At 49.1% G+C, this 14,839-nt stretch overlaps 3 protein-coding genes across 3 annotated transcripts; 1 reads left to right on the top strand and 2 right to left on the bottom strand.

The window, feature by feature from the left end:
• Positions 1-848: 848 nt before the first annotated feature.
• Positions 849-2,249, bottom strand: LOC106866013 (aspartic proteinase CDR1). Its single transcript, XM_014898497.1, has one exon. The coding sequence runs from the start codon at positions 2,247-2,249 to the stop codon at positions 849-851; it is 1,401 nt and encodes a 466-aa protein (XP_014753983.1).
• Positions 2,250-4,226: 1,977 nt separating this feature from the next.
• On the bottom strand, positions 4,227-5,867 carry LOC100823245 (aspartic proteinase CDR1). Its single transcript, XM_024458247.1, has one exon. It carries the CDS (start codon positions 5,841-5,843, stop codon positions 4,227-4,229), a length of 1,617 nt encoding a protein of 538 aa, XP_024314015.1. The 5' UTR covers positions 5,844-5,867.
• A 4,760-nt stretch (positions 5,868-10,627) lies between these two features.
• On the top strand, positions 10,628-13,440 carry LOC100829096 (auxin-responsive protein IAA1). Its single transcript, XM_003569654.4, has 5 exons — positions 10,628-11,057; positions 11,177-11,367; positions 11,448-11,562; positions 12,742-12,803; positions 12,928-13,440. Exons 1-5 carry the CDS (start codon positions 10,843-10,845, stop codon positions 12,945-12,947), a joined length of 603 nt encoding a protein of 200 aa, XP_003569702.1. The 5' UTR covers positions 10,628-10,842; the 3' UTR covers positions 12,948-13,440.
• The last annotated feature ends 1,399 nt before the right edge of the window (positions 13,441-14,839 follow it).

Below are 14,839 nucleotides of genomic sequence, written 5' to 3'. Positions count from 1 at the left end.
TCTAAAAAAATCCGGGCTGAAAAAAGCCTTTTCTCTAAAGCTACCTGGGCTTTTACGGGTCGCCCTTCGAAGCAGGCCTCGTCCTACGTCTGGGCAGGAATCAAATTCTTTGTCGGTGAACTGCGCAATTCTTACGGGATTAATTCAGAGATTTTGTTCGCGCAAAAGAAAATTCAGAGATTTTGTTTTGTGAGCCATCTCATCAGCGAGGACGCTCGCGCGGGACATCGAAAGTTCACGTCTCTTACTGTTATTTTCCATATATAAGTTGTTGCCGCCGGATCGAGATGATTTTGCGTACATACATACTTTATGTACGCTATTTTAGCCTAGGGTCAGCACCGTCTCTTAATATGCAACGACAAACAAATGCTAGCTCTCTCCGTCTCGTATTAAGTGATTTTTATTACATGTTTCTAGACGTTTTTGAAACATAAATACATTTATATTTGTGCAAATTTGAGTCACTTAAGATGAAATTAGTTTAGTTTCTCGCCGAAAGGAATGTAAACAAATTGATGGAGTATCATTTTACGTTCTTCTTTTTTTGCGCAGATATCATTTTACAACTTCATACGGTTTGAAATACAGGGGAAACAAAACACGCCTCCAACAGCGACCACCGTATCATGCCAGAGTCGAGAGTTGACAGTTGACACAAGATAGCTTGAAAATTGCCCCCCGGCCATCTCCGTTCACTACGACAATCTACTGAAGATGCACGACGTCGACGTCGCGCGGGCACAATCCGGAGCAGACGAATGGGGATCAGAGCTATAAACGTATAGTCGTAGTGATTATTTCCACCAAGTAACTAAACGGCCATCAGACCAGCCCAGGCACACCAGCTAGACATCGGCGGCGACCGAATTAACTGTGGCCCGCGAGCTGGAGTCGCAGTTCGCCGTGGCGAAGGTGGCCGTGCGCGCGTCGAGGTCGATCCCGACGTGCAAGTCCTGCAGCGCGACGTTGCCCAAGACCGACAGCGGCTGCAGCTCCGGCGACGTGGTCACGACGGCCAAACACAGCACGCCTTCCTTCACCAGCACGAACGTGCCTTCCCCGGTCAGCCTCACCTCGCCGCCGCCGCCGCCGCCCAGAACCAGCGTCACGTCCGGGATGACGCCGTCCACGTCCTTCACCCGGCTCACGTCGTAGCACAGCTCCAGGGTCTCGTCCGGCGGCGGAGCCCGCGGCAGCCCCGCGCCGTCCATGACGCGCGCCAGAGACTCTGTCAGTGGGGCTAGCAGAGCCGCCCTGTCGAGGAACGTCAGCACCGTGCCCGTGTCCACGATGACCTTGGAGACGCTGGTGGTGCCGGGCACGGGCTGGCCGGCGACCTTGAGGGAGTCGATGGAGATGGCGTAGTAGGCGGCGGCGTTGGAGGAGGAGGCGATTAGTGGCGTCGTGGCGGCGCCGGGGTCGGAGACGACGGCGCGGGCGCCGAAGTTGAGTATCGAGGAGGCGTCGTCGATGTCGTAGGCTGTTAGGCAGAAGGAGAACTTCCGGCCCAGCTGGGACGCGAGGGAGAGTGGGCCGGCGCCCAGGCCCACCATCCCGTCCGCCTGGAACTCGCGGCCCGCGGTGCCCGTCGCGCAGCCGAAGTCGATGCTGGCGGTGCTTGTGGTGTCGTTATTGATGTTGCCTCCGAAGGTGAAGGTGTCGGCGGCGAGGAGGCCGGTGGCGCTGGCGCCGTCGCGGTAGGAGTAGCGGAAGTCGCAGGCGTGGGAGTCGCCGTTGCAGGAGGCGTTGGTGGCGAGCGCAAGGCAGGAGGGCCCGTCGCAGCCCACGCGGGAGTAGGACGAGGAATCGAACGGGTTGAAGTACACCACGGCTTCTGGAGGCGGCGGCGGCGGGGAAGAGTTGCTGTTGTTGCCGGAGTCGGAAGAGACGATGCCGTTGTTGTTTTGGGTGGTGTTGCATTTGAGCCAGACGAGGTCGCTGCCGGTGTCGGCGACGGCGAGGAACCGGACAGGCGGCGTGCCGACGTTGACGGCAGCCAGGTACTCGAAGTCGCCGTAGAACAGGTCGGAGGACACGTCGGACGCGAGGAGCGCGGCGGCGCGCGCCCTGGAACGCCGGGCAGCGGCGAGGAACCGGTCGTGCCGGGTGAGCTTCGGGTCGTGGAACGGGGACTTGATGGAGTCGCGGTGGATGAGCTCCACGCTGAAGCCCCCGTCGCCGGGGTACGCCGCGCCGCACACGCCCGCCAGGAGCAGGACGCCGGCGAGCAGGAGCGTCGCCTCCATTGCTATAAGAACTAGCTCGATCGGCCGATCGATCTACTGCTGATCACTTGCTAATAGCGCGCTTATCTACGGCGGAGAACGAGTTATCGATGGTTATTGCATTCCATGGCCGGCGGTATTCATGTATGGGATCCCTTGATGAGATTTATTGGTTGCCGTGATGTAAATGGTGGTGGAATAAGTAATTCGCCCGGTAAATAATGGACCGATCACCTTCCTCCTCGATCGTCGTATCATCTGATACGAATTTTGCTGTCGAGATTACCATCTGAATCATGCGTTATGTCTAAAGCTGAGACGGTACCCTCATCTCCACCCATCGTCCTGACTCCTGACCGTAGGATGGGACTTTGAGATCTATGCCAACTAATTAACTTACCATGTCTTGCATTAGAATATGGATTAATTAGTCTGATAAAACAAGAAGTATTAGTCTATTTTAATATTTTTACTTTTATGACGTGATATCTGACAACCTTTTCTTTTCCGTCCCTAACCATTTTTCTTGTATGCATGATACAAATGTGTCGTCAATATTTTTAGTACTGGCTGTTGTAACTACATCCTGTTACATGTATCTTATCAATTTATAGTGCTCCTACAAACAGCAGAGCAGGACGGGTACATTAAAATACATGATCGGTACATTTATCAATTTTAAAGTACCTCGCCAATATAAAGATCGTGTGCTTTAACCCGTAACGGTAGATCATGTACTAGAAAAAAAAATCACAATACAAGTATCTTAGTATCTTGTCATGTCTCTATGGTACATGTTAATCTTATTGCGTGCAGCCCAAGGAGAGACCGGAAGAGCATTGCTAGCAGCCCGACACTTGCTCACCCCGTTAATAGGTTGTAGAGGAGGATTTGGCGCGATGTGAGTGTGTTGTCGCCATTTAACTTTGACTGATTTTGATGACTCGCTCCAGCATCAGCATGGATAGAGATAGGGGTCGCCGCCTTGCCGGCCAATAGGTAGATGCTCTCCTCATCTGATGGCGACGATTAGGAGGAAAGCAATCATCCAAGAATCGAAAGGGTCCATGGATGGACTCCTCATGTGTTTCCTGTGTCCTGTCCATTTCAGCAGAAGCAATCTGTTTCCTGTCCATTTCTGAAGAAGAAGAAAAGGACGAGCTAGTTTAAAACGTTTGTTGATATTCCAATCAAAACAAAATTTGTTGACGTTTCACGTTCTTTGTACGTCACCTGGAGAATCGGAGGAGATAATGAAACGAATGGGGTAGTATCCGGCAAAGCTAATACTAGTGCGTGCTATAATGGCGACAACTATATGGAGCACACGGTTGATTCACAGTCGACCATTTTCCTGAACATCTAACAGAATGTAGTCCAGTAAAAAAAAATCTAGAGAGTATAACAAAATGTTGTTCTTCCATGCATCCCCCGCAATCGTGCCAGAATGTAGGAAGTACAGTACATTAATTCAACTAACTTGAATACGAGTAGCTTCCAATATTTGTGAGTTGGACTTCCAAAGTTTCGTGGACAAGCATTCAGAAATCTCAAACTGTGCTTTCAAACTTTTACGGGCATATGTTTCAGAATCACAGGCGTGGAGGTCACATCAAAAGGAAAAGTTCGTCAAGAAACATCAAAGGGAAAGAGAGGGTTAATTCATGATCAATGGGAAAGAGAGTGTTAAAGGCGAAGAATTTAGGTCTTTTTCCAGGCAACATTTGCGGTTGCAAAAAAGAAACCAAGGATGATCAATGCTGTCACAAAAAGAAAAACACGGATGATCAATCGCACTAATTCATGATCCAAAAACCAAATGCACACACATCCTCTGTTTTCCCCAACCACAATGATACGACACGACGCACCATGGCAACATCAATAACCGTAGCGATTATTGTATATTAATAACCGTAACGATTATTGTATTATCTCCACCGGAAACAAAACGGCCGGCGATCATATCACACAAGAGCTACTACTACAGTAGTACCACTACACATCGGCTTCGCCGTACGGATGAGACTTGGCGCAATCGGCGGCGGCGAAGGTGACAGTGCCCTTCTCGAGGTCGTAGCCGACATGGAGGTTCTGCTGCGCGATGTTTCCGAGGATGGACACGGACTGGCGCTCCGAGGTGGCCACGAGCGCCAGGCAGAGCACGCCTTCCTGCACCACCACGAACGTGTTGTCCGGCTTCAGCGTCACCTCTCCGCCGCCGCCCAGCACCAGCGTCACGTCCGGGATGCCCAGCGCGTCCTCGCCCCGGACGCCGCTGATGTCGTAGCACAGGTCCAGGATCTTCTCCGGCGACTCGGCGCGCGGCAGCTTGATGCGCCTGGTCAGGTCCTTCACCAGCGGCGTCAGGAGAGCCGAGTCCAGGTACGTCAGCGTGGTGCCGGAGTCCACGATGATGCTGTTGCTGGAGCTGGAGCCGGAGCCGCGGGCCTTGGATTTGTAGTATTTCGGCTGGGCTTGGGCTGCTGTCGTGGGCCTTTTGGTGCCGGCGACGTTGATGGAGTCGAGGGCGATGGTGTAGTAGGTCTCGACCTCGCCGGTGATTAGCGGGGTGGAGGCGGCGCCGGGCTCGGAGACGACGGCGCGGGAGCCGAAGTTGAGCGCGGAGGAGGCGTTGGTGTTGGCGTACGGCGCGAGGCAGTAGGAGAACTTGCGGCCCAGGGAGGTGGTCGCGCCGAGCTGCGAGGCGAGCGAGACTGGGCCGCCGCCTAGGCCCACCAGCCCGTCGGCCCGGAACGTGCCCGTCGTCGTCGTCGAGCACCCGAAGTCGAGCTTGGCGATTTCCACCTGGCCATGGCTGCTGCTGTTGTTGTTGTTGTTGCCGTGGCTGTTGGTTTTGGAGGAGTCGGCGATGGTGGAGAAGGTGAATGTCTCCGTGGAGAGCTGGCCCGAGGCGCGGGACCCGTCGCCGTAGGAGTAGAGGTACTCGCAGGAGCCGTCGGGGGAGCATGAGGCCGCCGACGAGAGCGCCCTGCAGGCCTTGGTGTCGCACCCCACGCGGCCGTAGGTCGACGAGGCGGACGGGACGAAGTACACGCTCGGTGGCGCAGGCGTGTCGTCGGCGGACGGCGCCGGCGCGTCGCCTGAGTCGTCGGATGGCGGCGGTGTCGAGTCCTCGTCGGATGGCGGCGGAGAGTCTTCGCCGTCGTCGGAGTCGGAGAAGAAGGTGCTGTTCGAGTTGTTGTCGTTGTCCTTGCCCTTGCACTTGACCCAGACGAGGTCGCTGCCGGTGTCGGCGATGGCGAGCACGCGGACGGGCGGCGTGCCGACCTCGATGGCCATCAGGTACTCGAACTGCCGCGACACCACCTCGGCCACCACGCCGGCGCCGGTGCCGGGGGAGGGGGCGCCGGAGCTACGGCGAGCTAGGAGGTGGTGGAGCTCGGCGGCGCGGGCCGCGGAGCGCCGGGCGGCGGCGAGCGCGCGGCCGTGCGGGGTGAGCGCCGGGTCGTGGAAGGGAGACTTGACGGAGTCCCGGTGGATGAACTCCACGCTGAACCCGTCTTCTTCGGCACCGACCGCTGCGGAAGAACCCAGCAGCGGCGCCGCCAGGAGCAGGACGCCGACGAGCAGGAGCGGCGTCGTCGTCTCCATTAGAACTAGCTTGATTGATTAGCTCTACCGATCACTCGCTAATGGCGTTCTTCTTCGTCTGGCAGCTGATGGCGTATGATCGATCGATGGGTCATTGGATTGCCGGGGTATTCATAGGGAGGTTTGCCGTAACGTAAATGGAGAGTAATAATTACCCGGGGAGACGAAAAGATTAATTGCCTTATGCCTCAGATTGTATACATGATCAGTAATGAACTTGGCGGTTGATTGCCAGCGGCATTCATGCATGATATCGACGCGGTAAGTATATATCCATGGTATGGAAAGGTTTGATTGCAGAGAGATGAGGAGATCATGCGGGGTTTTGCTTGCGAAACTGAAGGTTTGGTTTGAAGGCGGTAAGTTGATGCCAAATTGATTCAAAAGATTGCATATACACTCCGTGTATCCTCCCTGGCCGAACCATAATTAGCAAGTAAATATTCGTAGCCAAATTTTGCACCACCGTCCACCGGGAAAATGGCTATAACGCGCGGAAAATCTGCGGGGAATTTGTAAGAAGTAAGAACGATCTTTTGAGACACGGCAAGGATTAATTAGTAGCCAAATTTTGCGCCACCGCCCTCCTGATGAGTTTCCTTATGTTCTCTTCCTTTTTTTTTTTGAGAATTTCTCTTTCTTCCTCTTGCGGGCCTTTTCATATTCTTTCTTCCGGCCCTTTCCAGTTTCTTCTCTTTTTTTTTTTACACATGACATGATGGGTATCAGGTACATGATGGGCTGGAGGCCCAGATATGGGAGAAGAGACCCAGTGGTTGCCAAACGGATGGGCTGCAGAGACAATTGGGTAATCGAATATTATGCTCTGCTAATGTAAAAAGGCCAGCAGGTCCACAACGAGTTCCTAATCTAGTCCGAGGAATACGTGGCCTGGTAACATGAGAACGATTCATGCTGGGCCTTCACATGCCCACTGCCGTCCCTCCAACAATATTTTCTCTCTCCCTAAATAATGCAGCTGGGAAAAAATTGAGATCATCGCGTTGGCTACTCGCCATCCGGTATTTATCACTCCTTCTGTATCCAATTTTGTTTCTTTGGGATACACCGCGCACCACCGCGAAAAAGAGCATAATTTCTTAAACTTTGACCAAATTTATAAGAAAATCTACTACCGTCTAAGATTCTAAATATTTTTTATTGAATCCACCTGATATATACTCCATCCATATCCAAGTATAAGAAATTCTAATTTTGTCCTAAGTAAAACTTTTCTAACTTTGACCAAGTCTATAGAAAAATCTAATAAGATATAAAATATCAAACGAGTATTACTATAAAAAGGAATATAGTGACCGACGTAATAAATCTAATTTGAAGTTCTAGATGTTGGTAGATCTTTCTATAAAATTGGTCAAACTTGAATAGATTTGACTTAGGACCATGACATGACTTCTTATATTTACGAAGGGAGATATTCCTCCGACCATATTACTTGCCTCAAATTTGTTCTAACTATGGATTGTATCTATGTTTTAAAAACATCTAGATACATGTAATATTTCGACAAGTAATTCCGAACGAAGGGAGTAGTATACTTATCTATATTTTAGATGTTGATATATTTTCTATAAACTTGATCAACTTAAAAAAAAATGATTTAGGACAAATCTAAGACTTATATTAGGAACTGGGTAGTATTCTTTTTGGCAGTAATTAGGAGATACTTTTCTTTTTGCTGAAGTAACTTGGAGATACTTGGTTGATAGAATAATGTTTACTCCTAATTGATACAGACCGATAGAGCACCACAAACTAGGAGGTGTTCCTTGCAAAGTGGCAAAGAATACATGCATGGGATGCCCGGTGCCCCTCACTAACCAGACATGATGTAGGGTTGACTGAGAAAGCAAAGCCAGAGTTCAGTTTACTCAGTCTTCACAGACAAGCAGGAGGGCGCTGGGCGCACAGCTTTGACCGGCGGGGGCAAAAGACCAAAAGAAAGCAGCCCCAGGCTGCAAAGTGATCGAAGAAGATTCCAATCAATTGACAATTGACTTGGTGTTTTTCTGCTGCTCCTACCCGTGCTAAATTGTTGTCGAAATATTATATGTATCTAAACGTTTTAAAAAAATGAATACATCAATATTTGGATAAATTTGAGTCAAGAATTTAGAATCAGAAAAAGTAATTATGATCCGACAAATTAAGGCGGAGGCTTTACTTTGGCACGATGACAAGTTTTGGCGAGGTTCCGCCGTGTCAGTGAAACATAAAGTGTAGCCTGTGCACCAGAGAAGTACTTTTAGTTCAGTGGTAATCATCTAAAACTAGGAAAATCATGCGTCACTTTTTTAAAAAAATTGGTTGAAAAAACATCACATAGCGCATCATCTGCCTTCCACAGGAAGGAAAAACAAAAGGTGCATCATAATATTTGGAGAGAAAGTAGCTAGAGAATCCAGCATGTCTGCCGTGGAGAGACAGAAATCACGGAGGTCTACATCTGAGATTAATGGCTTGAGCAGGAAGTGTCAACAAAAGCAGCCAGCCATGCACACATGGATTTTGATTTGACGTTATTATGATCCTTCATGTTCCCTTTTGGAATTTCATCGTGATTGTCAGCTATTATATGCATCGTGTCGTTGTTTGGAGGAATACTGGACCCTCGGAAGAATGTGCACATACTGTGCCCGTAGAGAAATCGTCCAATGCTATCATCGTCTCTTGTGGACTCGTGGCGCCATCGATTTCGTGCATGCAGAAGTATGTTCATCGAGTTCTGAGGGATCAAAACGATAGAGTATCAAAAGGAGTTCCTCGCTGGTTTTCTATCAAATACCTCGTTTGGCCGAGAATTTCTAAACCCGTACGGCAGATAACTAATCCGCAGTGAATAAAAAAAGTTAGTAGTAATTCTATGAGCCTACGATTAGCCTAGTATCAAATGCCAGAAATAATATCAGCAAGAACATGCTTCCGGATCATGCCGAAGTGATAGTCCTAGATACTTGGATATCCTCTAACTGCCTAACTGGCCATGAAAAGGTTCACAATCCAATGGGTTCTGTAGCCTGCAACGGTTGAGCTTGAGCACGCGACTTTCCCAGTACAAAATTTTCAGTCGTGCATACGTACAGCTGATTTGGTTCTTAAGAGACGATCTCGGCATGGTTAGAAATACAAGTTATTTTATACTAGTACTATCAAACCGGCTTCTGGTTAAGATGCCCACAGCTGTATCGAACAATCAAGCCGGCTCCTTGAAGATCTCTGGCTTGGTATATTCCTGTGCGTGCAGTGCAGGCTGCAGAGACAGACAACGAGGACAGCCGTACGCTGCCCTCTGGAATCTGTGGTGCTTAGTAAAAAGAACTGCACAGACGATGTTCAGATCTCCGGCCATTATTCAGCCAGGCGGTGATTTTGCTAGCCTAAAATTGATCGGGAGGCAACGAGATCCCCGGCGGCGGCCTGACGCGGTGCCGCCGCTAAGACCAAGGCCAACGCAAAGAAGCACATGATGACAGTAATTTAGAAAATCAAAGTGACGGATTCTTTCAAAAATTTAGAAAATCAACTGATAACTGGGGTACTCGCTAGACGCTAGCCATGCTTTCCCTTCCATTTCTGGGGTTGCCTGGGCAAGTTTCGGCATTGGTCGGTTAATTCGGCAAACAATTGTCATGCCCAGATCTGGCAAAAGCTACCCTGGATAGCAAGTACGGAGTAGTACTGTGGTTTGACGTTTAATGGAATGGCAAGATTCTCTGTAGCAAAAAAGTTCTAAAAAATAACACGAAAAGGTATATTAATGTTTCATCACACATTCCTACCTTTTTAGAAAGGAAACGCCATCTCAACAACTCCTTCCATTACATTATCCTTTCACTTTATACTCTGTTAAGGAAGATATAAAGTACTTCTCCGTTTCATAATTCTTGTCGAAATATTGCATGTATCTGGACACTTTTTAAGAACAGAAACATCCATATTTGGGCAAAAATTTGGGCTAGGAACTGCGGAACGGAGGGAGTATAAGATATAATTAGATTTCATCAGTCAAGGCTTCAGCCACGAATAATCATGGTTTGGTATGACAAAAGTTCGACAACACTACTCCGTAAATCCGTTTCTAAAATATTTAACGGTTCTTGTAAATTACATATTCTTACTAACTTTGTACTCTCTCTGTTCAACAAAAGATGTTTCAGGTTTGTCAGAATTTAGATGTATCTCGACATGACTTAGTGCATAAATGTATTTAAATTTAGTCAAAATTGAAAGTTGAGACGTACTTCGTTGGGATGGAGAAAGTACTAGAAACCAGACACTTATTATCATTGATCGAAAGGAGTATTAACGGAGCAATTCTTGTTTTCGAACCATCTGTACCTGTACCATCCACGCAAAGAAATCAGGCGCAGGTGGACATTTTACGTCCCAGCAACAGAACTAGTATCTCATTGCGTGCCCGTCTGGAGAGATATCGATCGTGCAACCGTACACCGATCCGAGTCTGCGGGTTTCCTGCTGGCTGCCCCTACACGATCAAATCCTCTGGCAGCGGGAGGGAAGACGTGGAGCCCACCCCCCACGCTCGCGCCGCTTCCGGCGGGCCCCGGCCGCCTGCATGCAGGGCGCCCAACCGACAGCCCGGGCCCACCCGCGCGAGCGAACCGCGCGGGATGCCGTGCCGCTGTTTTTTCCTTTCTGCCGATTCCGTTTCGGGAAAACAATCACCCCACCTGGGTAGTTTACACATTGCACCCTGCTTCTATCGGACCACTCAAGAGAGGGTGCTATTCGCGGCTTACGGGGCCTTGTATGGAAATGGTATGTAAGCGAGGGGCTGACCATTGACCGCCGGTGACCTCACCCCCGTCTGTCTATAACCAACCCCGGCGCCTCCTCTCCTCTCTCTCTTCCTTTCTTCCGGACCTCGCAGCAGCAAAAGCGGAAGCAGAACACGCCGACGCGTGCGCGAGCTCGAAACCAGCAAGAGGCTGCTCCTGAGAGGCGCCGGTTTCCTTCCATGTCGGTGGAGACGGAGCGGAGCTCCACGGACTCCTCCGGGGCCTCCGGCCTCGAGTTCGAGGACACCGCCCTCGCGCTCACCCTCCGCCTCCCCGGCTCCTCCTCCTCCGCCGCCGCAGACCCCGACCGCAAGCGCAGCGCTTCCTCCTCCGCCGCCGCCGCCGCTGATGAATCCCTCCTCGTCGCCGCCCCCGAAGCCCCACCGGCCCCCAAGTAACACCGCCTCCCCTCGCCTCGCCCTCTCCCCCAAAAATTGCTTCCTCGATCGCGAGAAATCGTATGCCGTGGGGTTTAGGATTGACACGTTTTTTTTGTTGTTGCTTGCTTTCCAGGGCGCGGGTGGTGGGGTGGCCGCCGGTGAGGTCGTTCCGCAAGAACGCGCTCGCGGACGCCGCCGCCAAGTTCGTCAAGGTGGCCGTGGACGGCGCGCCCTACCTGCGGAAGGTGAACCTCGAGGCCTACGCCGGCTACGACCAGCTCCTCCGCGGGCTCCAGGACAAGTTCTTCTCCCACTTCACCATCAGTGAGTTGCCTTTTCCCCTGTTTCCGTCCTGTTGCTTCCTCCCTGTTGTTCTCAACTGACAACGAGGATCTGTGATGCAGGGAAGTTCGCGGACGACGAGAGGAAGCTGGTGGACGCCGTGAACGGCACGGAGTACGTGCCCACGTACGAGGACAAGGACGGCGACTGGATGCTCGTCGGCGACGTCCCCTGGAAGTGAGCTCCTTACGCCATCATCCTCCTTTCCCCTTGATTTGTTATCATTAGTTGTGCAGTTCGTGTCCAATTCCCAGCTTTTTGTTACGAGCTCTGATGGTTGTTTTGAGTTTGGGCTGGATGATTTATTTGTTAGGCTATTTGATTGATCAAACTTGATTGGGTGTATGACAAAATTCAGTTGTATTTTGGTTTAATTCTGTTGCGATTAGGTTGCAGGATTGAGATCCACGACGAACTCGATTGACATGTGAATTGATGCTTTATGATTTAGTTAGGAAACAGTAAGGTTGCTTTGCTTGGGGTTTAAACTAAGGGAGTGGTTTTTCTTATGTAGTGAGATTCCCTGGAGACATTGGTTGTTGGCAGCAGTAACGCAACGCGTGCCAGAGTCTTTAGCGTACGATTTGAAGAGATTAGATTAGTTGCTTCTGTGATTCTGTCTGTATTGATCCAACAGTGATGTTTCTTATCCAAAAAAATCCAACAGTGATGTTGTTTAAACTAAATTACTTCAAAAGATTACAATTTTCCAGCTCAGCTCACAGTCAAAACTAGTCACATAAGGTTGCCTTTTCTTTTGTGAAGTTAATCTGAATCCACCTAGTGGAGCATGAATAATTCAAGAAATTGAACATATTCTCCCTCATTTGCCTTTTTGGTTTTGACCGCTGGTTCCATTCAGAAATGTCGATCCTGTGGGCCAGTGATAAGAATTTCATGTTTGGTTCTTCTTGGCTCTTTCGTCGTATACTGGATTACTACTTCTATTCTACCTTAGCAGATTAAGTAAACTTTGATGCGCAGTTTCTTTCCAGTGCAGGACAACCCATGATGCCCATCAACCTATGTGTGTACTGAAAAGAATCCACTTTATTAAGATAGACTACTTAGGATAAGGTTACCTTTTTTAGTTTTGTTCTCCACTACACTGGATCGCACCGTGCACTGACCTACACGCTATGTTCGAAGGCAGAATAGCTTCTTGATCTTTCTAGGAAGTGGAATTACTGGTTTGCGTAGGTTCGAGATAGTTAGGTGGTTTCGACCTGTCATTTCCTTGTTATGTTGCTTGGTTGGATTGCAACGGGCTAGCGTTTTACACGAAACTAGCACATGACACAAACGATCCTGCCAGATTTACACTGACAAGTTCCTAACCTTCTGATATTTACCCAGGATGTTTGTGGAGGCCTGCCAACGCCTTCGTCTCATGAAGAACTCCAAGGCTGTTAATTTAGGTATACGCTCATTTCACCATCATATTCAAATGAGATCTCTATTCATATTATGCAGCTGTTATCTCACTTTGCACGTGCACTATCAGCCATCTCGATGTACTGAATCTATTTTTGCTGCTCACAGCACCAAGAGCTGCCCAATGAGGTGCCTGAAAGGAGGAGAAAGCTTTTGCTCTACTGAGGTTCTTCATGTGAGATAGGAATGTGTACAGCTGCTGTCGGTTACTACTTTCGGTTCCTCTATGGTATTGAGTTTTGAAAAAGGTTGTTAGTTTCATTACTTGTCTGTAGATTCCTACATATAGATTGCGGAAAAATACTGGGAGCTTGAAATACACACCTAAGTTTGTTTCTTGATGAACAAGACAAGACACACAGAACTTGGTGTTCTCTGTCGTCGTCCCACCCCTCGCGTTGCGAGGTATGTGTGGTACCGCTAAGGGTGAGGCCTCTAGCGCCGCCCTGGTAAATCTTGCTTGTGTGAAGCCATGGTTTTGTTTGAAGTTTCATGATTAAGAAAACCGACCACCTCGTGCTCTCGGTCTGGCTGGTGCATTCTGATTGTTAACTGACAAACAGAGATGTCGCCGTACGCTGTTGGCTGAATCCAGATCTCCGAAGCTTGATTCGTATGAAATTGGGTGTATCATGTGTCCTCGTGAGCCATGTTTCATATTTGAGCTTTCCAAATATCATCTTTAAAATCCATGTCATGGTAATTCCTAGTGAAATGGTCACTGAATATGGTCCTTAGTGAACAAGGCCAGACTCAGAGATCTTGGTGTTCTCTGTTGTTGCCACCTTTGTGTTGCGAGGTATATGTGTGATACCACTACAGGGTGATGCCTCTAGCGTCGCCCTGGTGAATCTTTTTTTGTTTTTGTGAAGCCATGGTTTTGTTTGAAGTTCATGATTTTGCCTCATCATATGGAATGCGACCACCTTGTGTGCTGTGTCTCTCAGTGCCGGTGTCAGGTTGGTGCGCTCTGATTGTCAACTAACAAACCGAGATGTCGTCGAGGCTCGAATTCGAATCGCTGATGTTTGATTCATATATGATTTTGGGTGTATTATGTATCCTCATGAGCCATGTTTCATATTTCAACTTTCCAAGTAACATCTCCAAAACCCATATTCATGGCATTGCCAAGTGGAAATTGGTCACTAAGTACGGGTCCATGCCTTAATTAATCAATATGAACTAAGTATTCGTACCATTAACAGACTGTTTGAGGAGTTGACGTAACTGTGTTTTCCAAGCTTAAATCGATTTGTCTTGCCAAGACGCATAACTAATGTTCTTTACCAGATAAGGTCGGGTGGAAGGTCGTTTTCTCCCCTTTTTTTTTCCGGTTCAGCTTGCTTTTCGCGGTCAGTTCGCTGTCGAGCGAATGGGCCACGGTTAAACGGGCCGATCCATCAGTTTCGGTGCCTGGCCAGCCTCGGCTCCTTTTTCCCTTGCAGAAAACGACCTCTCTATCCATGTCCGGTTAAACCGGGGCCTCCTGTCTCTTCACACCAGTTTTCCTTTTCCTTGCCTGTCCAGCATAAAAGCGACTCTCCATTTTGTTCCTCGTCAAAGTTAATAAGATGCTCTCTCGAATTTAATCATGTAAAGAGAGTTAAAGACGCTTCGAATTAATCATGCTGCCGTGGGGATTTCAGAGTTGGTAATCATCCTACGGTTCCGAGGCACAACCATCAGGATCCAGGAACGTGGTTGTCCAGTTTCCTGAGAGAGTTGAGCTGTTGTTACCTAAGAAAATTGTCTATTTATAAATCCATGCGAGATCTATCTAGGGGATTAAAACGTGCCTTCGAACGTGTGATCGATGATGATTGCTCTCCGCTTCTCGGTCTTCGCACGTATCTTGCTGTCTCGGGGCAGAGAAAAGCTTGGAGGGCTTGACGCATACTCAAACCGTGGTTTAAGAGAGCAATGATCAAAGAGTTTTGGGGATGTTAATGGACAGAACTCATGATGACAAATCAAGCAAATTATTAGGAATGTAGCTATCGTTTCGGTTGCATACACG

The sequence above is a fragment of the Brachypodium distachyon genome, chromosome 2 (genome assembly GCF_000005505.3).
Source record: "Brachypodium distachyon strain Bd21 chromosome 2, Brachypodium_distachyon_v3.0, whole genome shotgun sequence".
NCBI lineage: Eukaryota > Viridiplantae > Streptophyta > Magnoliopsida > Poales > Poaceae > Brachypodium > Brachypodium distachyon.
This window is presented reverse-complemented; position numbering and strand designations above follow the sequence as displayed.

Coding starts and splice junctions, on each gene's coding strand:
- LOC106866013 (XM_014898497.1), bottom strand. CDS start 2,249: ATGGAGGCGACGCTCCTGCTCGCCGGCGTCCTGCTCCTGGCGGGCGTG.
- LOC100823245 (XM_024458247.1), bottom strand. CDS start 5,843: ATGGAGACGACGACGCCGCTCCTGCTCGTCGGCGTCCTGCTCCTGGCG.
- LOC100829096 (XM_003569654.4), top strand. CDS start 10,843: ATGTCGGTGGAGACGGAGCGGAGCTCCACGGACTCCTCCGGGGCCTCC. Junction 11,058..11,176: donor GAAGCCCCACCGGCCCCCAA/GTAACACCGCCT, acceptor CTTGCTTTCCAG/GGCGCGGGTGGTGGGGTGGC. Junction 11,563..12,741: donor GTCGGCGACGTCCCCTGGAA/GTGAGCTCCTTA, acceptor ATATTTACCCAG/GATGTTTGTGGAGGCCTGCC.